The 23,644-nt window shown below is 40.0% G+C and overlaps 1 protein-coding gene across 2 annotated transcripts in view; it reads left to right on the plus strand.

The window, feature by feature from the left end:
• LOC119661661 (protein dead ringer) overlaps positions 1 to 23,644 on the plus strand; it is a 219,741-nt gene that overhangs the window by 70,653 nt on the left and 125,444 nt on the right. For both annotated transcript variants that reach the window (XM_038071094.1, XM_038071095.1), the window contains exons 4-5: positions 1,539 to 1,728; positions 1,799 to 1,899. In XM_038071094.1, the coding sequence (XP_037927022.1) occupies positions 1,539 to 1,728; positions 1,799 to 1,899 (291 nt within the window). The remainder of the gene's footprint in view (positions 1 to 1,538; positions 1,729 to 1,798; positions 1,900 to 23,644) is intronic.

A 23,644-nucleotide genomic window follows, 5' to 3' on the forward strand; every position in this document is an offset into this window, starting at 1 on the left:
ATAAGACCCTGAGGTCTTATATTCAATAAGCAAACAGTTGCTGTATCTAGAATGCCCTTATTTACCACTGCAGGAGCTTCGTCGGGGCTTACATGCATTGCAGGAAGACTCGTGTAGTTTACATCTTCCGGAAAAAGAGTATTCACTATATTCTGCGAGAAGTAACGGTTGGCGTTTGGCTTTTAGTGATGAAATCAGTAACCTTCGCCAGCTCATGGATCAAACTCAGACATCCACTTGAAATTTTCGGATTTGCTCTTTGTGATAGCTACATGTAATTTTTTACTCGCATTTTTGTATTGCACGTGTAGTTCCTCCAGGTCAGTTTCTTCTGCGCTGCGAGCGTCTCCTATCTTTCAGGCAGTTTTTCCCCATTCCTCGATTTCAGAATCCCACCAGAAATTGGGACTTCGCCTTCGGAAAGCGCTACCCCGCGGCAATTTTCCCACGACCTGTGAAACTTTTTCTTGGGCGCTTCCCGATGACAATGTATTTTCTGCGTCAAATTTGTTAGTTACCCAGTTCACGGTTATTCTTTCTAATGGCTTCATAAGACTCCTTTGCGAGGTTTGGAAGATGATAGGCTGATGATCGCTGTGTGTACTCCTCGCTGAGACGCCACTTTCAAGTCCTTGGTTAGGGTGGCGAAGGTGAGGTCTACTACCGATTGAAATTCTCCCCTCCGAAACCTGTTGACCCCTGCAGAGTTGGCACCTACCACATTTAAGCGCGAAAATGTCTCCAGAAGTATTCGTTCTCTTTCATTGGTTTCACTGCATTGAAGGATTACTTTTCCTGCAATGATGTGAATTTCTCTAATGTGAAGCTCGGGGCTACGGAACAGCTATAGATATATGCATATCCGTCCTAATTTCGCACGTGTGAGCCCGTCCTCTGGATGTTTCGCATCTTCTATAGCTCGATTTCCACAGCTCTCTTTCGCCGCCTTAAGGAGCGCGCACACTGGGACCGACACGACAGTTTTGCTAACGCCCACTGGGAACGACACGACAGAATAATTATTAATTTATGTTTGGCTTCGGCAAATGCCTCCGGCTGCCTCATACAATACGCAGACAAATATTTGCGCATGTTTCAGACATCAGACAGAAAAATGTCTGTCAGACAAGTGTCTGCGATAGACAAATATCTGTTTCACACAAAATCTTTTTTGTATCGGTCTCACGCGTCAAACAGACATTTGTGAGGCAAATGTCTGAGCCAGCGTCAGACATCACTCACATTAGCTTCTGCTTTCCGCCTTTTCTAGTTGAGTTGTCCTTAGAAGAAAGTTAGATGTTCTGTTCTGTTCATGTGGAAAGTACGCCCCAGCCTTTACACCAGGGAGGTATAAGAAATAGGTTAAGTTGAAGAAAGTCGACATTCTGAACTTCTACTTCCCCCGTCCAGCTTGCTTCTGTTGTTAGCACGAATCAGATAATCCCAAATTTTATTTTAATATTAAAAAGAAAATATTTATTTGTGAACATTGCATTTTCATGGCATAAACTAATGTGTTGACATTATTCTTTCAACAGGATCAAGACTATGCACCACACAGCACATATGGCTCCACATTACCTCCATCAGGTGCAGCAGGGTTTCCACTTGCACAGTCTAATGGCTTAGGCCAACCACAAAATTTATCACAAACACCAACTTCGGTATCACATTCGAATGGGTATCCATTCGCATCGCCTAACAATAATGTTCCAAGTTCTAAAGATGGTGAGTTGACGATTTCTATTTTCATAGTATAGGCGGCAGTTTACTTATCACTTTCCTGCTATTCTTCCAGCAAACCCAAGTTCAAATGCATCAAGCTCCAGCGAGGCTTCAAATTCGTCGCAACAGAATAATGGCTACAGCTTCGAAGAACAGTACAAACAAGTGAGACAAGTAAGTGGCCAAATATAGAGGTTTCTAGGGTACATCCGATCATGGCCTAAGTGCCAGACACATTTGTATGAAAAACTGAGTTTTAATATCGCCGATCCATCACCACCACCCTGGATCAATAATACCACAATATCTAAAGCGGCTTATCGCTCACAGAAATGCATGTCGAGTGTGCGATGCATTTTATTTTTAGAAAATTATTGGCAGCAAAAGATACTCTCTCTCGCTCTGATTTGATTGTCTATGGTAATGTCTGCCTGTGTCACCCAGACCTAATTTTCAATGTTATGATGGAGGAAAATTGGGCAACCACGAGCCCTCGTTTATCTCATCATCCAGACTCGTTTTGGGTTTGAGTGTTCTTGAAAATCTGAATCTTAGGGGAGCCGTTAGGAGTATATTTGGTTGGATTTTAGTGCATTCGAACAGGGGACAGTGCAACCTTGAATGGTTAGGGCGTATTATCGAGGAAATCAGAAATTCCATCGTGGGTCATGAAAATATTTATAATTAGCTCAAGAATTTATTTTTAGTGTTGATTTTCGTCTGATGTACTCTCAAGTTAACGGGGGGTGGATTGTCGCGTGCCAGAAAACTTGTTGAAATTACTTCTTTGAAAGTTAATATGGAATGGTGTAAGGAGATCTGGGGACGTGCCATGTGATGCAGTTGAAGTTTTGTTTATTTTGAGTAGATTCTACTATTCCACTTTATTAATTTCTAATATGTATTGAAAATGAGATGTATTGACACTCTACGCCCATTTTGAAAACAGCAGACTAGTTTGTTCCAAATTATGGAGTTTAGTTTCCTTTTTGTCCCCAAACAAGTCGGTATCACATTCTCAATCTATTCAATCAATCTAAATCTAAATCAAAGGAAGTGAGAAAAGTGATTTCCTTTGCTGATCTACATTCACAACTCATATAATAGCGCAATTATTCGAGCAAGCAATAGTAACAAGAAAACGCAGAAACAAGTACTGTGTCAAGTCAATTTGCATTCATGGTACATTTCTCAGGAAAAGGTGTTATTCAGAGGATTATTCAGTAGCATAGGCAGCAAAGCATTGCACTTCTAGCGTCGTGAAACTATCCAAAGCCATGAGAAACTTGGTGTATCTTAAAATGGGTGAGATCAAGAAGCCAATCTAAGATCATTCACCATAGGCGTTAATGATCTCAAAGTGGACGGAACACCTCAAAGTGGAAATATTTTCAAATGAGTACAACGAAGGCGCTAATTTCATTAGGACAATCATCTAAGATTCCACGAGTTGTTTCTCTTCCAGCTTCCAACCACTTTTACAAATGTCTGCATAGAAGTTTGTTGTGTCGGCGCGAATGTTAGGTACGTGGATAATTGCTATGTTTTGTTCATGTAAATTATGAACAGATTGTGTCAGAAAATTGATGGAGATGAAAAAATTTAATGACGCATATTGACGTACATTTTCTTGTGAATGAACTGCATTAAATATTAATTATTTAAGTTGTCCTTTGACTTATTGACAGGCGAGAGGACTGCTCAGTTCTTACATATCTAAGAAACTTTACCGTGAACAAATCTATCCGCATAATCCTTATGATGGAGACACTGACATCTTATCCACCATATTTAGGCTATTGATTCCCGAGGGTAGTTCATAGTAGAACCAGTGTTCTTTATTGATCTAGAAAATCAGTGATAATTGCTACATATTGTCAGGAGGTTGGGTTTCAACAGATCATACTGTCAGAAACGGTGGGAAACTGGGATCATAAATAGTCCTTATGTCAATGCTAAGTTTCTGCAACCAAGTCCGGGTCGGTTTTTCGCAAAAGTACGGAAATCCAATTCAAATTATGAGTGAAAAACAAGGTTAGGCCAGAATGACCATCCGGGTTCGTCATTGTTAACTACGAGAGCAGAGGTAACCCAATAACCGAACGAGCTTCGAAAACTGAAGCCAGCACACAGGCTATAGTTTCATCGGAGTGTCACATGCGCTTCTCCATGACTTTCAAAGTTAGTATCCATTCGATTTCGGCATGGAGGAGCTTCTTGCCTCCGGGAGAGAAAAAATCAGAAAGGGACAGATCGGGAGAGCGCGCCGGCCATTGCAAATCGCCTCTACTTGAGATAAGGCGCTCTGGAAAGTGTTCCCTCAAAACAGCCATCGATGCTCTTGAAGTGTGTGCTGTTGCACCTTCTTGTTGGAACCAAGTGTCCCCCAAATCCAAATTTTCTAGCCGTGGGAAAAAAAATTCTGTAGCATGTTTACATACCGGTCCGAATTCACTGTCACTGTAACCTCATTTTCCTCAAAAAACCAGGGACCAATAATTCCAGCTGAGGAGATTGCACACCACACTGTGACTTTGGGTGAATGCAAAGGCTTTTGATGCAATTCTCGAGGGTTGGTGTCAGCCCAGTTGTGCATGTTTTGTTTGTTAACCGACCCACACAAATGAAAATGGGCTTCATCGCTAAAAAAACAATAGCAACCTCGGGAACGACATCAAGAAGAAGCTCCCACGCGTTCATCCGAGAATTGAAGTCACGTTCTGAAAGTTCCTGCACTATCGCCATCTTATAGGGATGAAAATGAAGATCATCACGAAGAATTCTTCTCACAGAACGATCGGATAGTCCAAGGGCAGATGCGTGTTTGCGCGCAGAACGCCGTGGCGATCGCAACATTGACGCTCTCACTGCTTCAATGTTCTCAAGTGATCTAACGGGCCGAGGGACTCCAGTTCTTCCTTTTGTCGCACTTGCAGTTTGTCTGAATGTAGTGACCCATGTAACAATTGATTTGCGGTCTGGGACGGGAGCCAACGGGGCTAAATTAAAGCGATTCCGAAATGCACGCTCAACGGCAATGGCACGCTCCTCACTATTCCAACGCATGATGGCGACTGAACCGTATCGGGACAAAACTTTACAGCATTCCCTCTTGAACGAGACCAGTAGCGCTACGCTATGACATCAACTAACTGAGTGGCGCGCATTTTAAAAAAGGAAGTTATGCTGCCGCACCCTGTATGTCGTAAGATTTGTTTATCTTAACCCCTCCTGCCAATGACAGCATTGAGCCTTGTTGGTTACTGTGTCGTCAACTGATATTGGTTGACGTTCTCTACATTCTAAACGTAACATACAGAAATTGCAAATAAGTCTTGAGCAAGTTCGAATTTTTCCGCAAACTTGGTCTATACAAATGTTGCGATATCTGTTTTCCTACTATCGTAGGTATCTTGCTGTGGAGAGAGAGTAGTTACTATCCTTCGTAATAAAACTGGGCTCATTAACCATTACGTTTGCACAGTTCCTTAAACAAATTCTTTCATGAATTGGCTTTGACAATTTTCTTTGGCAAGCTTGGTATGTCCTCCTTCTCTGTGTAATAACCTGGTCATCAATCGCGCCTATCCTGCTTTTGTGGAAGGTAGAGGTACTGCCGATTTAAGTAAGAATGAAGTTCAGCAATGTCAGTCACCTGTTGTTGAAATTTCGTTTCTCTGCTAGGCAGACCATGGGAGGTCGTACGCTTGGATCTAACAATAGTTCAGATGATATTCGACGCTTGTAGTGCTATAGACAGCTCGAGCTCTTACCCTGTCTGGCCTCAAAAGATCATGTGTGGCTTTGCTTTGGACTCCTCTTAGACAGCAGGCATTTCCGCTTCCTGCGCCGTGGCCCTTGCCATCCAAGCCTGCATCCCTACAGAATATGCATTCGAGGTCCGTATAGAAATTGATGGCCTTTTCCAACACTGTCTGGAGCTATCTAATTCATCGTAGCTTGTGCAAAATTTAGTAACGTGACCGTATTAAAGGGGTGCAAACCAAATTACAGGAGATATTTCCTCTTGAATCCTTCAGAAGACAAATTCGATGTAGACATTTGCAGTTTTCAGCAACTTGTTTGCCAATATAGTCGGCAAATTTATGATTGTTGTTTGCGTGTTGCCGTATGCTTTTTACAAGCTAGTCGACACTCCCGTCTGGAATTTGACGAGGTCCTTGCACTGCACAGCTATCTCATGGCTCAATTGCCTTACCTTCGCCTCCATTTCTAATGATGTACCGACCAAGTTCTGCTATTTGAGCGTCTTTTCGTTCTGCTTCTTCTGGCGTTTCAGGTGAAGCTTCCCATTGGACGGGTTCTCTGTTGTTTCATCTATTTCTTTGGTTTCACAATATAAGCTTGTCCAAGCTTTTGTTCCCATTTTGATTTCATTTGCGAATCCAATTCGGAATTAAAACGTTGTGCTCGTCTCGTCGCTGCCTCCTTGGAGTTTCTAGATTTTCTTGGTATTGGGTGTTTTTGTCTGCTCTTATTTATGTGCTCTAGAACTTTTCACGGGGGGGTTTGTTTGAGTGTTTCGTACTTTTGGTAATAATAGTTACCTACCGCAATGAGCTCGCTTTGTGGAAGATCTGTATCGGCTGTACATTGGGCCGTTGAAGTCAATTCGCCCTTTTTGTAGGAGCCCTTAAGGCTTTGGATCGTAATATAGCAATGGAAGTTGTGGCTGGGACCACCGAATTCGTATTCAGGATAGCATCAATCTTCTTCTAAATTGAGTTAAGGAAGTGTCCTTTGTACATTTTTCCTCCGAATATATAGTAGTCATGTGGGGTATTAAAGGTCCGAGGCAGGATGGACGATTCTGTAGCCTATATAACTTCGAAATCTATGAGCGATATCAGGAGTGTCTTGTTGTAGGCAAAATCCGGGTGAATAGGCAGCTTACTTAATCCGTATGGACGAGGATGATTCAGCCCGAAATCCGGCAATATCTATAGTAGAAATAGAAGAAGAGAGCGTAGCAGACCCTGCCTGAGATGGAGCGATAACGTAGGCCGGGACGTCAAACTGCTGTTAAAAATATCAAATTGGTGGAACTCGATGGGGTGTCTGGAGTTCCTTATTAAGGCAAGATATCGGTTGTTGCGTCGTTATTAATGATGATTAGTTGCAAAGCGGTAGAGGGGGAAGTAACAGAAAGGGGTCTTTTAAATTAATGGGCCATTCTTATATCCAGGCCTCAAAATGTCTCCCAAAATGATATCTGCTCCAGTAGAGCTTATAATAGAATATTATTATATGTTGGAAATTTACTGGAAATTCTTAAGTTCATGCTAGAAGCGTAGAGTTTTGTAGTAATATAGATGGTTATGTTAGAGCATCATATGAGAGAATTTGCTGCACAACCTACTATTATTTTCAAAATTATTGCAGGACAAAAATGCAAACTACATCCAAAGATTAAAGTGAATAGTCTACCTTCGTTTAATATGCTTATACTACGAGCTTTATAAAAATGGAACCATCAAGCACCCAAATATTTTCAGACAAAAATTTCATTAGGTCTTCCATTCCTGAGCGTTGCATCACTTTTTTAAAGCAATGGTACCATTGACCATCCACCTTTGGCAAGTTTTATAAACGGATGGCAGCGTGATTCCAAATGCGGTGCAATTTTTTTGGAAGTTAAGTAAGTTTGCTAACCACTTTTTAGGGTAGAAGTTTCCCTGTTTTTGGCTAAAATTTTCCCTGAATTACCGTCTATATGCTACTAATATTTCGGGAACCATTTGTTGCCGTCCTTTAGTGCGAAACCCTGGAACACATGGTATTCAAAATTCTTTAGAATCTACTTATTTACATCTCATTATCCTCAGATAAAGTTTCCTGCTTCCAAAATATTAGAGTTGAAGGCATTTGACAGATTTCACAAGGGTTGTCGAAATTTTTGACCCTTCCAACTAACTATCGATTTAGCAGACCTGCCGGGAATTCCTCTTTTTAGAAAGGTTTTCCAAAATATATGTAGGATGTCTTTGTATGTGATGCTGACGATTGATTACTGTCGAACAGTACATACGACCTCTACTGTATATGATGTAAGGGTAGCATCAAATAAGTCGAATCAACATAGACCAACTATAAATTCTGTGTACCGTGTTTCTTATCTAAACGGCTTTATAACAAGAAACGCAACATAATTGTTATTAACGTCCAACTGAGATGCCATATCTTTTCTGCAGTTGAAGTATTTCATGTGTGGGAATAGTTTGAGAAGGTGAAATTCTTCCTATGATTTTTGTTTCTGTCTTTATCTTTTTAGAAGATTGAACTAATGCTTAATCATAAGGCAACTGCAACTCAAGTAGTAACTATAAAATCGCAGCAGCATTAAAAACAAGGACTCTTCCTGCTTATTACTTTAACCAGACCTACGTTCCATGAAGTTCAACATAGGAGATATTTGTATCATTTTTCTCATAACATTGATAAAATAGGAGAAGTTTGATAAAATTTGTTGAATGCAAATTAAAAATCTTATTTTGAAAAATGATCGTTTTTTCTTTTCAAGGGATCCTTTCAAGTTATTGAAAACAAGTCGGAATACCGGAAGCTCGCGCTTCGGGTATAAAGGTTTTGTGTTCATCTTATGTGAGAAACTTCAACGCACATTTTTCCGTCCGTATATAGCTACAAATTCAACATAATCCTTCATATTTTTCCAAACTACGAGACATACGTACATATTACAGCCATAGATATCACACTCACCCTAAACAAACAAACTGCCTATTACCGAATACTGTACACATATATGCACGTATATAAATTGATCGTACCCATATTTCCGATTTACTTCTTATATCTATTTGAATTAGGCACTACCCGCAAAGTTCATTAGCACGCATATATTATATACCTACATACACACATGTCTGGCTGACAAATAACTAAAAAACTAAAACAAAATAATTCTCTGGGACCCAATTCATAAGAACTCATTTCGTTGTTGTATTGACGAATTGATATGTGATGATGACGTCATGGAGGTTGTAGAGTGCAAAAAATTCACAAAAAATTGTAAAGTTTCACCCCCTATAACTTTGTTAGTAATGGTTGGATTTTCTTCAAACTTGACCAAACTGTGCATTATGTTCTTCATTACAAGCATGCCAAATTTTGTACTTCTAGGATGAGCATAAGGGGAGTGCCGGGTAAATTTCTAAAATGTGGAAATATACTATTATTAACTTGATTTGTGCAGATATCGGAACCGGATATATTTTGAGGCCTAGATTTCGTAGAGATGCACCACTGTGATTTTTTTCAGATTTTTCGGTTGGATAGGTTCTGAGAACGAGACCTGTTACACTTTTTGTGGGTCATATTTTGAACCCTCACTCCCCTATGTTTCATCTAATATCAAATATTGAACCAGATTCGAAAAGTACTAATTGAGACCTTTCATTTAATACCCTACATGGCTACATTCTGTGAAAAAAAAATTTGCACCCTCCATTCACATGTATGGGGAGCCCCCCTTAAACTTAACACAAGATGGCGCCACTTACTGCATGTAAAGGGATCACCAGATTACATACTCTCACCAATTTTCGTGACAATCGGTTTAGTCGTTTCCGAATAAATCGGGTGTGACAGACAGACAGACAGACAGACAGACAGACAGACAGACAGACAGACAGACGGACAGACGGACAGACAGACACCGTCTCGATTCTAATAAGGTTTTGTTTCACACAAAACCTTAAAAATGCATCTTCTCTAATTCAAGTTTCAGATACTCACGTTATAGGTTCATAATATTGCCCAAAATTCCTTTTTCCCCTATCTATAAATTTTCACAAAAAATCCAAGGGTACGATTAACACATGAGCACCCGGTTTATGATGCGCACTATCGCCTAGGACTCAAATTTCACATATGCTCTTGCAGTTCGGTATTCAACCAAACATTCACTTTGAATAAGACGATATGTCCTGTCAAGGAGGGTGGCTGAAAAAGGATATAAAATCCAATGATTTTTTTTCTAAAATTAGAAATTTATCTATGAAGAGGACATAACGCTGAATGTTCATGGCATATTTTGAAATTAATTTGACTTTTCTCGAATTCGATAATCACTGGATGTGAGTCGTTTATTTATCGCTGCATATGGTTTCGATTTATTTGTGCAGTTGTTTGATATATACAAACACATACGTAGGTATATGTTTGAATACTATCTGGAGAAAATTACCCAGAGAAATTAAAGCATCTTGAAGAGATGAATGACTGATCGAGCGTCTTATTGTTTCCTTAGTTTTGTGCTGAAATTGAATGTTTTCTCGGTTGATGGTTTCAACGTTTTGTTTCCGCAAACATATTATATTTAATTATTTACATACATATCTAATTGTTTGTGGTTGAATGGTTGCTTATTGCTCTAGTCGTGACTTTATCTGATTTTACAACTGGTGTTTTGAAGTTAATTAATTTATATACTTGATTCAAGTTCTCATTGCAAAACAAAATCCAATTACATTTCGTTTAGAATAAAAATTATGGCATAAAATGAGTTTGCAACTCAATAAAGCCTTCATAATCAGTTTCAGACATGGTGACATTAAATTACTATAATATTTCAATAAACTTTTGTGGTGCCATGTAATATCATCTGACTTTCGCTGGAATATAAAAAATATTCCTAACTCTCCTCAGGGTAATGAACAAATGTAATATAAATGGAATATTTTCCTCAAAAATTAATTATAAACCGCAAAAATACCTGATAAAATATTTAATTTTGTTTTAACACGTTCATATGAATACATTGATTATTTTTTTTAATATTAACTACTTAAAAATGCTAAAACAAAGCTCACTTTTGAATGTCCCACTTTATAGATTGCGGGAAAGCCACACCTAACACTATCAACACTTCTTGATATATTGTCCTGAGCTCAATATGTCATATAACATTTCACATGATTAGCTTTTCTTCCCCTAAGGTGATGAGGCATTTCGAAATTATTTATGAGTACAATATTAAAATGTCCACGGAATTCGAATTGTTCAATGGGCAAACCGTAAAACGACAGAAACGTGTTGTCAACAATAAAATAGCAGAATCATTTAAGTATAATATTGAAATGAACAAAACCTCATTGAAAGTCTATTAATCCGCCGCGAAAACTCTGAAAGATACTAAGATCTAAGTATCTTTATTTTTTAATGTGCCATAAAGGGGCTGTGGTGCGCAAATAACCCACAATGACAAAATGTTGTAATTAATGAATGACACGATTGCAAATCAACAATGTGAAGTAAATGGTGAGGATGTTAATGTTTCTACCTAGCGAATATAGTGAATATTGTATATGAATACATATGTATGTCATGTATTTATTCTAGCTGGCTCATTGCTTGAATAAGTATAATCCACGAATAGGGGTATTTGTTGGCTATAGATAGTGGAGCGTATCATGCCAACCACAAGAAATAAACTTTTTTTCATTACTTCATCGATTTGTGGCACTGCATCCTCTTTCGGGCCTTAATTTTCTGCAGGCAGCGTCCTCAGTTGTATCAATTAATTTAAACAGCAGTGTGTAGCCATCTTTGATAGAAGCAGTCCAGCATTTCCAAAGTTTCCACATTAGCTTTTGTCATTCAGTTTATCCATCGAATATCTTTCTGGTATTCGACATGTCTAGTCCTTATACGGGTCTGTTCATTGTAGTTTCCACATCAATTCATAAATTCATAAATGAATAGTTCATACAATCTAGGGGTGTAGCTTTTTTTTCCTCACTTGTTCCAACTATTCATCTATGGACCCCAGTAGTATTATATAGACAAGACTTACTTGGAGCTTTTTTTTTCTATTCATGTTGGAAACATGGGCCTTCAAGATCATCAGAACTGGCGTCTTATCAGCGGCCTGTGTTTTTCATTTCATTTCGGTAGTTTCCATCAATTCTTTCGCCGGAAATATATGAATTCGATCATATGGTCTACATTATATTCGTCAGGTGGTAAGTTTTGTCTATTGAGGGTATTTTCCTTGATTTGTCTTTCGGTTTCCATTTTACTGACTTGTTAGTTTGCTCTTTGGCTCAAGTTTCCCAAGCCTTCTTTAAGAGATGTCAGCTAGAATGGCAGAATATTAATATCTTCTGTGAAATATAGAGTAAAGTTCTTTTTGTATTTGTCCTTCCTTAGAGCGAGGTTAAACAACACTAGACCTAGTTCTTTTTCTTGCTTCAGTCTAGCTTTTGTGTCAAAGGTATTGGTCAGTTGGGTCTTTATTCTGGTTTTTGCCTTTCATTTCATTTTTCATTTTTTTGGCGGGGGAAATTTGCTGCAGTGCCAAGATGCAGTATTGTTTGGTACAGAATATATCAATCAATGTTGTCGATTACCTCAAGTCCACGGTAGTCATCAAAGTTGAACTCCCAACACTTTCAAAGTATCTGACTTACTTCAAACCGTCCTTATACACCCCAATCATTTTGTCAGCTCACCTTTTCATTCTACTATTTAAAACTTTTGCCAGTATTTTTTATGCCGTAGATAGTTGTTTCCTACCTTTGTAATATTCTCATCCCAAATCCGCCATCCACGTTCAGTTCGGTCTGTCAGTTACGCCTGAAGATTTCGCATTTGACCGGTGGTCGTAACATGGATGGGATGCATTAGGTCTGTCAGTTTTGACTATTCAAGGTGATTGAATGTAAAATGATTCGGCCAGCCGGCCAGACATGTTTGTTTAGGCTAAGAGCGAAAATTTTGTAGACGTCTTTATTGCTGGTGAACATTTTTGATAAATACACACACACAAAAGTATCTCAAATTCTCTTTTCAAGGCCTTCCACGTCCAGAGTATTTAGTTTAATTGGCGGGTGCGAGGGTTCCGGCCTAACCGGTACGCCGAACTGAACGTGGGGCTTAAGACATCTTTTGACTCCGATTTTTCCATGTTTTCTCAATTAGGATGCCCAACCTTCTTAATGCTGTTGTTATCAGCTAACATCATTGCTTTCATCTTTATAGATTATGGTTTTAGTTTGTGATCCACATTTGAAACTTTTCACCATTTTATAAGTTTGTTTTGTTCTATTACTCGTTAAGCTATCGTCAATACTTCTTAATTAACTCACATAATATTTATTCTTCTGTGTCAGAATTAATAATTAATAATTTTATTCGTTTCTTGACGGAGGTTTCATAATTATCCCCATTCGCTCTTGTGTTCTTTTGTTGATATTGTATGTACGCTTGTTGCTTTGCCAATTTCATTTAGATCTGCCAACAACAAGATAACATTGGCGTGGAGCATGGCAATGACAGCACGGATGAACTCGCACGAAAGTAAAGTTGCGGCTGCGAGGAAACACTGATAGGTCTAGTAATCAGTCACTTTTCCTTATGAAAACATCTGCCTGAAATGGAGGTCCATAATGCAGGCTCTGCAATGAAAAGAACGGAACAGCCTCCCATGTCTATTGGGGTGTTCTGCGCTCTCGTAGGGGAAAATACTACCTGGGGAGTAACAAGACCTCAGGAGGGCTAGATCAGATGCTTCTAGTGAATTGATCCCTTCACCTCGCAATTAGGATGTTTCTTTTCACGTAAATGAACTTTGGTGCGACCAAGAAGACTATATAAAGGAGATTCAACACCCAGCATATTCTTTGAAATCTTATGGTTACAGAAAATCATTGCACACACATATTTGAGGAGCAAATAAGTAGATGCATTCAAGATCAATCTTTCGGATGCATCCGTTTCCTGTTGGAATAGGATGGGGAAACGCACATAAGAAAACCATCTAACGGACGTCGACACACCAACACATTAACCGCACCGGCCATTTACCTACCTCGCGTCTACCCGAAAGGTACAAAATGAGATTTTGTGGCCCTGGATGTGCTCCACTTGTATATAATCTTCTTGGGTAGGACATATAATACAATTTGCCGATAGTTTCAGTTTGGGATAACATAATCCATTCGTTTATTCATCTTTCTTCTTCTTCAGAGATTCGTTTTCTAGGGTGCCAGCAAGTTTATTGTCCTTTCGATCCTGAAATATCATGAAAGGCTGGTTTTCGTCTCATACTCCTATGTTGATTAAGTAATAGTCTGGCTGGTCTGATCAAATATGCTGAAGACTCACCACTTCTGGATGAACACGCGGTCACTCGGGACTTGTCCATTGGCTGGTGCCCAAGTTTTTTATGGGTCCATCGATATGGGAAGCAAATCCTTCTAAATGCGTAGTTATCATTGCTGTTTCTTTTATTAGGCTCCACAAGGTCATCTTCATCCTTTTGCATCATCCTTTTCAATTTAAAGGTTTAAGTTCCCAGGGTCATCAAGAAAAAGACTAAATACTTGTAGGATTCGGTAGCAGGGCTGTTTTTTTCAGTGGATGTTTCTTGCTTTTCAGTGCTTTATTGGGAATCAGTACTACAATACAATCGCGAGAACCCTTAGTACTGATTATAGTTACCGAAATTAGTCACTTCAATCTTTTGGAAGTATTCAAAATTCCTGGAATACCATCTTAAGACAGAAAGTCATTCTGTCAAGAAAGAAATCAACAAGTGAGTACCCCTATGTTGAAGTTGGTATATTTTGCGTATTGAAAGGGACTGTACCAATGGGCGTAGAACTTATAGCAAGTACGTCTCAAATCTGTTGTCTAGCTTCACTCTTTGTCCTGCGGTGGTGTTGCCTTTATTACAAACATAAATATGATAGTTTCTGGCGCTCTGAAAGTCCTATCTGACGAACGTTGGACTTGGGTCTGCCATCGCAAATGGACACAAAGCCAGAGTCTGCCAAATTTTCTTATCGTACATGATATCTTCTAGTAAATGAGATTTCCCAACCCGCTGCCGAAGGCATACACCAGTTTATATTTAAAATGGGGCTGAAGGGAACGTTTCTTTTCATTGATTGCTGCGGTAGTAATTGCGAATATTATGGACAATATGTCTATTCGTGAAAATTTACATCAGTTCCATTTAGATGACTAATAACTTGTCTTTGCGATGATCGCCAGGCAACGGAAATCATGCTATCCTCCGAACAATTTAAGGGATATCCTAATGGAGGATTTACCTCATTATTTTTTATGATTGAGATCTGGTAGAAGAGTATCTTGATGAGATTGAGAGATCATTTTTGCTCTTTTATGGTTGGGTTAAAATGAAAATATGTTGCACTGAGGGCCAGGCTCAGGGCCTATGTGTAATGCCCTGAGCTTGGCAAGTGGGGGTTCTCAATATATCGGAAGAGTTCTATTGGGTATTCAAGTTCTTTGTGAATGTACAACGATATTCGTTACTTTGCCCTTGCTTTCGGAATCCCTTTTCTTTCAGATCCCTTCTTACTTGTTTTCCGTTTGCCACCATATTCCATATCGTCGGTGGTTCTATTCTCATGAAAAATATGACTGATCTTTAGTGTTTCGGTAGTGTTTCGTGTTGTGTAACTTATGTTTGACGTGATCAGCGTTAAGGATTCTGACCTTAAGGATTCTGCATCATTTTACCATTTTACATGATTATAATTATTCAACTTCAGCTTTGCAATGGAATAGAGTGGAATGATCCATTGCATAGTACAGCTCTTTTTCTGAACGGCTAAAACTCCAATAGAAGTAAAACGATTCAGAGTGGGGCGTTTCGTCTAGCTAGAGTTAGTGAGCTACCTATTATTATATCCTATCCAAAAATTAACCAACAGCTCTTCCGCGATATGATTTTCGTACCTACACCAAAGTGCCTGCTTGATCTTTCGAGTTTATCTTTATTGCAATACCTTTACTCCGGTGTCTTCCATGTTTTGTGCAAGACTTCTCTCAATTTTTAAATAGGAAGAAAATTACCTATAATGGTAGTCCAAAAATTATTTATATTCGTCTATAAGTGCTTTGCATTTCCAAAGCAGCGCTGCTTTCGCCAGCCATGGTCCATTCGCTATCAATACACGCTGCGCGATTACTCATGGAGAATCGCCCTCTTTACATTGCCTTTCTGGATCTAGAGAAAGCGTTTGACCGTGTACCACACGAACTCATCTGGTATGCTTTACGACAACACTTCGTGCCAGAAGAACTCGTGCGCTGGGTTCAATTGCTCTGCCACGATCCGAAAAGTAAAGTTCGAAGTATAGCGGGTGTATCAAAACCACTTCGTGTCTCTGTTGGAGTTCATTAAGGAAGTGCCCTCTCACCACTTCTCTTTGTCCTTGTTATGGACACCGTCACACGGGATATCCAACGTCCAGCGCCCTACACACTGCTTTATGCAGATGATGTTTTCTTAGCATCTGATAGTAAAAATGATCTCGAGCAACTTGTTCAAAAATGGAATGATCGCCTCATGCAACACGGTCTCAGATTTAATCTTATAAAACTGAATTTTTGACGACCGATCCTCATGAAACAGGCACAATCACTGTCAGCGACAGTGATCTGCCCAGAACTGAGCGATTTAAATACCTCGGGTCAACGCTATCAGCCAATGGAGAGCTGCGTTATGAAATTGCTTCACGCATTAACGCAACCTGGATGAAGTGGCGTTCCACAACTGGTGTCCTTTGTGATCGACGTATCAACGAACGTCTCAAATCTAAAATTTACCGCAATGTCGTCCGTCCAGTCGCTCTCTATGGTTCTGAGTGTTGGCCGACCATAAAAGACAATGAACGGCGTCTTGCGGTAATGGAGACAAAGATGCTACATTGGACTAGTGGCGTGACACGTTTAGATCACATCCGAAATGACGATATCCGCGATCGTTATGGGGTTGCACCGATCGTGGAAAAGTTGCGAGAGAGGCGTCTTCGATGGTATTGTCACCCAATTCGTGCTAACGAGAATTCACTTGCAAAGATTGGTCTGAACATCGAAGTCGATGGTAAACGACCAAAAGGCATACTTAAGCAACGGTGGCTTGATACGCTGGATGGGGATTTGAAAGCCTCGAGATTGCACCCAGATCAGGCATTGGATAGAGCCAAATGGCGAAGCCGATCACGACGAGCCGACCCCGCTTGTGAACGGGACAAAAGCTGAAGAAAAAGAAGAAGGTCCATTCGCTATCAAAACGAAAAATCAGCCTTTTTCGCTGGTAAAAATTAAACCGGTGTTGCAGCTCGTGAAGGCTTCCAAGTAACAGTCGTTACTTTCAAGCAGTCTTGAATAACAAGAATTTGGTGGGAGAACTAAGAGCCACATGTCGCGGATGGAAAGACGAATGCTACACTTCGTTGTTCCATGTAGCGTTAATGAGAAAATTTTCCTCGATTTCTTTTTTCTTTGAACCTTTTATTTTATGCTTGCCACTGTTGTCGTTGTCCATAGTAGCTGCCGCTCGCACAAAATAATGTTGTATACAGCGCCACACCTGTACATCCAGTTGATCATAATGATGGCAATCGCACGACAATAATTGAAAACGCAATTATTTTTTACTTTTTAGCAAGTGCAGGAGCAAGAAGCTTCATACAATAGTACGTGGGAGGGTTTTTATTTTATAATTAATTTGAAGGGAAAAATATTAATTTTACTAAACGGGGCTTAGGAGCATGCGATAAAAGCAGTTTAAAAAATGGTGTGCCTTGGGGAAGAAATGAGATGAGTACAATTGGATGAGAATTTCCGTAGATCCTGGAGAAGGTCAATATAAGCTACGGAACTAGTGTGCACCGCTTACATAGCTTACATTGACCCTCTCCAAAGTTTATTAACGCGTTCAGAACGAAACCATTATTAAGGCCATATTGAAATTACATTTATCATTGGGAGATTTATGATAGCTATAATATTGTGCAAGAGGGAAAAGTGGTGTTCAAATATTTTAACTCGTTTGAATACGACAGATTGTATCTAGGTTCAGAATTTTCGTCCAGGTACCGTTTGGGCATTCTTATTACTGCTTCTCTTGCTCTTATATCTAAGAGTAGCAACTAAAGATTTGTCTTTTGAGTTGCCATTGCAATGGCAAGGACGTTTTGCCATTAATAGAATGCCTGTCTTCAAGTTGTTTTATGCGACTCCCTTGTGAGTTTATTTGTAGCTGAGACCATATAAAAGAGGAATTTTGCCGGGTTGTCTAGTGTTCCCTTCCCTTTTAGCTTTCTAAATAGCCTTGAACTGAAATATTAGGTTGTTGCAAATGAAATGGCCGTTTTGGTACTAAAATTTGAAACGCCTATAAAGCCTACGACAATTTATTTATTTAATCAAAATAGGTGCCAGTCGATTCAAAACACTTCTCCCAGCGTGATTCAAGAGCATGTATGCCAGTTTCGTAGAAGTCCAACTGTCGGGTGTTGATAAACTCGTCGAAGGCAATTTTGATGGCCTCTTCATTCCCAAGTTGTTTTTCCGACAAAAAACGATCCAAATGCTTAATGCTTCTGTTGCGGATGAGTAAAGAACTGCAAATTTCCATTCGAAGCGCCATGTTTTGCTCCGTAAGGTCATGCGGAACCCATTTGTCGAGCGTTTTCACCTTTCCAAGTTGTTGCAAGTGGCGGGAAACTGTGGAATAGTGTACGCCCAGTTTCTCTGCAATGTGTCTCAAAGACTGACGTGTGTCGGATTCGATTAGCAAACGCAGCTCGTCGTTGTGAATCGATGGTCCTGGATGTCCACGCGGCCCATTTTGAAGGTTTACGTCACCTGACCGGAATTTTTCGAACCACCGCCGTGTGGTTCGTTCACTTACCGTATCAGCTTCAAATGCACTGTTAATGTTCTTGGTCGTCTCCGCTGATTTATGACCGAGTTTGAACTGATACAGAAAAAGTATACGTTCTTGGCTCTTTTCCATCCCATTTTTTCCTTGCTATTCGCTGTTATCACAACGATGGTCAAAACTGAAATGACTCCTTGATTAAATGTAGGAGTATTCATTATCCGACACCAACGGCGCCAACTGGCGGTGGTTTGACACAGGAAAATCGCAACTAACTTTGCTTGATTATCAAATCGGCCATTTCATGTGCAAAGACCTAATATTAAAGGTTTACCACGAGAAGAATAGAGGAAAATATTCGTGGAGATTCCTTCTTTTCCTCACAGAACAAACAAAAGCTAATTTCGTTATTGGGCTGCCAAAATCTGCGTTGTAAGAATGTATGCTCTGAGATGGTTTAATCAGTCAATGGTATAATCTACTTCCTTAATAGAACCTTTATTTATTATCTTTGGGGAGATATAATATGGTAATGATTTCGGCCCTTTTCTGTTGCCGTAGAGGTCAAGATGTCTGGTGTTACTTTGAAGAACCAACTCAAAATTGTTAAGAAATTATTCTCATATTGCGCACTCAGATATGTAGTCCGGTTCACAGTGCCACGTGCAATATATCTGGTAGAACTCACTTAACAATTAACTATTATATATACGCGCTACGATCTCTGAGGTATTACCAAATTACCGATAAAACACCATTCACATCACGCAATGTATCCATTGCGTACTCTCTTGCCGTGAAATGATGTTAGTAACAATAATTCCTAATTTGCATGTAAATTCTGTGTTCGAGTCGCTCGTCACAAATATTAGCTTTACCCATTCACAAAACTGAAATAGGCTCATTGAATAAGTAATTTCTAAACAGCGAAGGTTGCCTAAGTGTTCAATAAAGAATATCCCACATTGTGGGAACTCCTCTAACAATGGTAAATAGGAAAAAACACAAAATAATATACCAATGAAGTGAAATCTAACCACAGAATTTCAATTCAATATCCATTTTCTAATACGACACCAATGACCGCCGAAATAACAAACCAACGACGGCCTAACGACAATTCCCAGCGGTATTTCATTCTCATGATACTCATATGGAGTTTTCATGCCTCCATTACTATCTTGAGGTGACGGATCTGTGATCTTTGCAAATGGCTTAAGATATTTACGTGTATCTTTGTGTTTCATCCATGTTAAGATTGTGATCTTCCGCGCCACATGTGATGTGAATATTGAATTGCTTGACCTGTTAACACTCACCCGCGCCGTCGTCTTTTTTCATCGCCTTCAATATGCGCTACTCCTACTAAGTTTAATTAATTACCTGGTAATTTGTCAGGTTTCTGGCCGGACTGGGGAAGGAGATGAAGAGGAAAGACTGCAGAGGATGCATATGATCGCGAAGTGATCAACATCCGAGAGATGTGCTCCAAGATGATCATCTTTTCTGACAATAGCTTGCAGAAGAGACACGATCGGCCGTTTTTGTAACTAGGCCTGGGGCTTAAATATTAGCCGTGCTTAACTCTTTCAACTGGCGTGTTGTGGTGATTATAATTACTCAAATTGTGAGTTGCCACATCTTGGGGAATGGCAGCGAAACTTTGTTGTTTGCTGGGAGATTAAATTCGGAGCTTGTGAGGGGGCGACGATCTCCAGCAAGGAGTTGTGCAAGGTTCCGTGAGTAGTGAACCATTTCAACTAGGCAATCTGACAGTGTTTAGTTGGCTATTCAAATTATCGATAGCTCACTAGTAAGTAATAACTACGAATAAGGCTTATTCAAGTTAATGGAAACTGATTAGCACATTTCAGGCCCCTTTTGAACCCCCCAGTCGAACGTATTTCCCAGCATTCAGTCCCCAAAATGAGATACATCTGAGACTACTCAATTTAAACCACGGCAACACTTTTGTAAATCAAAAACAAAGTTGAATGCGTTGACCACATACCGAACTTGGTCTATTTCTAATCTCCTCTGAATGGGGAAGTATCAAAGAAGAATTAAAAGTACTATCGAATGATGCATTCCTCCGACGACAATGATTAATTATGTGATCTGACATGTTGAGTTTCGATATTTAAATGCCGCTTACTTGAAATAATTACATGGATTTGAATCCCTTTTGAACGCGACGATGAAAGATGGAGCTGAAATGCAATTTTTGCGGATGCACTACCACCGTTAAATTTTCATGGCCGTCCTCATCGTCATCATCATCAGTATCATCGTGGTCATTGAAATGGCCGAAAATAAATCATCCGTGGTTCAGACAACTTAATTAAAATAGCACACACACGAGTATCCGTACCGCTTCTAAAACAGAACCGAACGGCTAATGAGAAAGGACTTTCACAAGGCTTGCGCTATCATGGGGGTGGTGTTCGGCGGTGGTAATTTCGTGTCTCGATTAATTTAATTGCCAAACTCACCCTTAAATGAGTGCTTCCTGTGTTTTCGCACGCTCAATAATGCTGTGGGATGCGAAGGTGGAGGAGATGTTGGTCAAATTTTCTTCTCTGTGCATTTTAAATGTTTCCAGCTCGCTTTTACGATCGCAACTGATTGTTGCAGTTCCCAGGGTCATCTAAATTTTATAACCTTTCTTAACAATTTCCCTTCTGAGGAATTACGCGGGAAGCGTTGTTCATGCCGGTGTGTCTTTTGTTCAACGGTCGGAATTCGAATTCAGGTGTGAAATGTTGAAAATTACTTTCTGTTTACAGAGTAAAATTTGAGTTGTAAATTTTATGATGGATTTTAAGAGCAGTCCCTATTCTTCTTGAAATGATTTTGATTTGCTTGATGTGATTTTTAGACCAAGTTGTCTTTCAGTCTTCAGTGATTTACTACTTTGGTCTAAGGTCTGGGTGGCGAAACTTTTGAAATTATCAAATTGATATATGTGGCAAGGCCAAGGACTCTCCTATGGAGAACACGACTTAGTCTATGAATTTTTCTGGATCTGAATGATAGTCGTTTCTAATGCCATTTGAAGTTATATATTCATCACGGATACTACACACTTGTTAGGTATATTTTTTATCAAAATGCGTGTTTATGAATTTTTGGGGATCGAGAAACAATAATCTTTTGGTACTATGTATAGTGCTGAGAGTAAAATTCTCGCAATCTTTTAATAATACCTATTTTAAAAACATATTTTTTTAAGGTTCTGTGTGTAAAAAATCGGTTTACTGTCTGTCTCTTGTTGAGGAGGTGAAAATCTTCAAAAGGCATTGACTTCGACATGCCAATGTGTTGATTTGGTACCCATTAAAACTACTCCCGACTCTCCCCACGTCTCGCGGAACCACCATAGGGTATTACATCACTAGGTGGATTCAGCTCTAGGTTGGTCACCTTTCGGTTCTATGCGGCGTGCGTAACCAAACTTTTCTCGTCTCCTCTGCCTTTCACAATTTGCTGTTCTTCTGACATGCTAGCATTCTTTATATAATAATAATCGTTGGCGCAACAATCCATATTGGATCAGGGCCTTGAAGTGTGTTAGAGCACTTCATTCAAGACCGTAACGGTACACTACAGTGAACTGTAGGAGGCAATGTGGTCAGCATTGCGCTCGTCCGAGATTATTACCCTGATTTGACTCAGGTACTCATTCACAGCTGAGTCGACTGGTATCCGACGTCAAGTCATGATACAAATCCCACTGCCACCAGCGAGATTTGAACCGCGGCCTTCCGTATGACAACCCAGTGCTCTAACCACTGAGATATTCGGACTAGCATTCTTTGTATCAGATTTATTTGGGTCCAGATTCTTCCATTCTTCCAGAAATTTTGGACAGTAGAAGAATACGTGCGCTGAGTCCTTTGGGACTTCATCCCAGCTTAGACAATTGGGTGATGTATAATCCTTACAGGTACTGACGATATCCTCCACTCCCCATGAGAAACCGAGTCGTCTCGCCAACCACTCTTTCATTGCAGGGATGATCCTGTGTGTCCACCGATCCTTTTCCGAGCGTTCCCAGCACTCTTGTCATTTATTTGCAGATCTTTCCTTTTCGGCGTTCTTCGTATGCAATAAAGAAGAGATGGACCTGATGTTGTTGCTCGTCTCTAATCTGTCAGGATCATTTTCGAGCTGACGAACGCAGCATCATCTGACACAGTCCTAAAGTCAGCACATACCCTTAAGGCTATTCGTCTGTGGACCGTGGGTTTTCCAGCAAGCACCTGGTGATCGCTGTGGTTGGAGATCTCGCTGACGCACAAGGATACACCATCCGCCAGTGCGGGGCTGACAAAGGTTAGGTTTACGATTGAGGCAGACCATCCTTTCCGAAAGCTGTTTACATCCCCTTCGTTGGCCAGAACTATATTTCACTGCGCAAAAATATGTAATAGACTGCGCCTTCTTGCATTTGCTTCTCTGGTACTCCACTCAAGGACTCAAGCATTGGAGTCACCGGCAACTACCTTTGGACTACATCTCCTTGCGTCGATTACAAGATTGTCAAGCATTTTCTCGAATTCAGATAGTGTCAGACTTGGTGGAGCGTAGCAGATGTACTCAGATACTGCGTTTATTTTGCAAAAGCGGTTGGTTGACTGACTCGCAGTACATAGGATTGCTTGCCGACCGCAAGCTCATAGCGCCGCTCCACCAGTTGAATATGTAAACCACAAGCCAGCGTGACTTCTGTCCGTCTCTCTGTTTGTCCGTCTTCTGTCCGTCCGTATGTATGTCACACCCATTTTGTTAGAAATGATTACGGGCAGTCGGGAACGATATAAATTTTTGAACTAATATTGGCTATAATATAGAGCCTGATACTGTCAAGTTTGATGGAAATCGCACTATTACTTTTGGGCAAATTTACTGCAATGCGTCAATATCACCCTAAAGTGAGTAGTCTGAGGTGGTAAATGCATATAAATTACTGCTAGGTGCAAATGGAGCAGTTCTACACTGAAATGTTCTAAACCAGGAATACACAAAACACTAGGTACGACTTGATAAGGTATTCTATTTTAGGACCGTTTGTGGCGCGATTTTCAAGATTACGATCTCCTTGCCATAGGTTTGAATCTCAGTTGGGATACTTCATGTTTGCCCTGCTGCAACATTAAATGTGGTGATAGGGAAGCTCAAAGGGAAAAACAACACTAAGAAAGAAAGAGAGACTATTTGGATATCGTTTGTTCT

This window comes from Hermetia illucens, chromosome 1, assembly GCF_905115235.1.
Source record: "Hermetia illucens chromosome 1, iHerIll2.2.curated.20191125, whole genome shotgun sequence".
Lineage (NCBI taxonomy): Eukaryota > Metazoa > Arthropoda > Insecta > Diptera > Stratiomyidae > Hermetia > Hermetia illucens.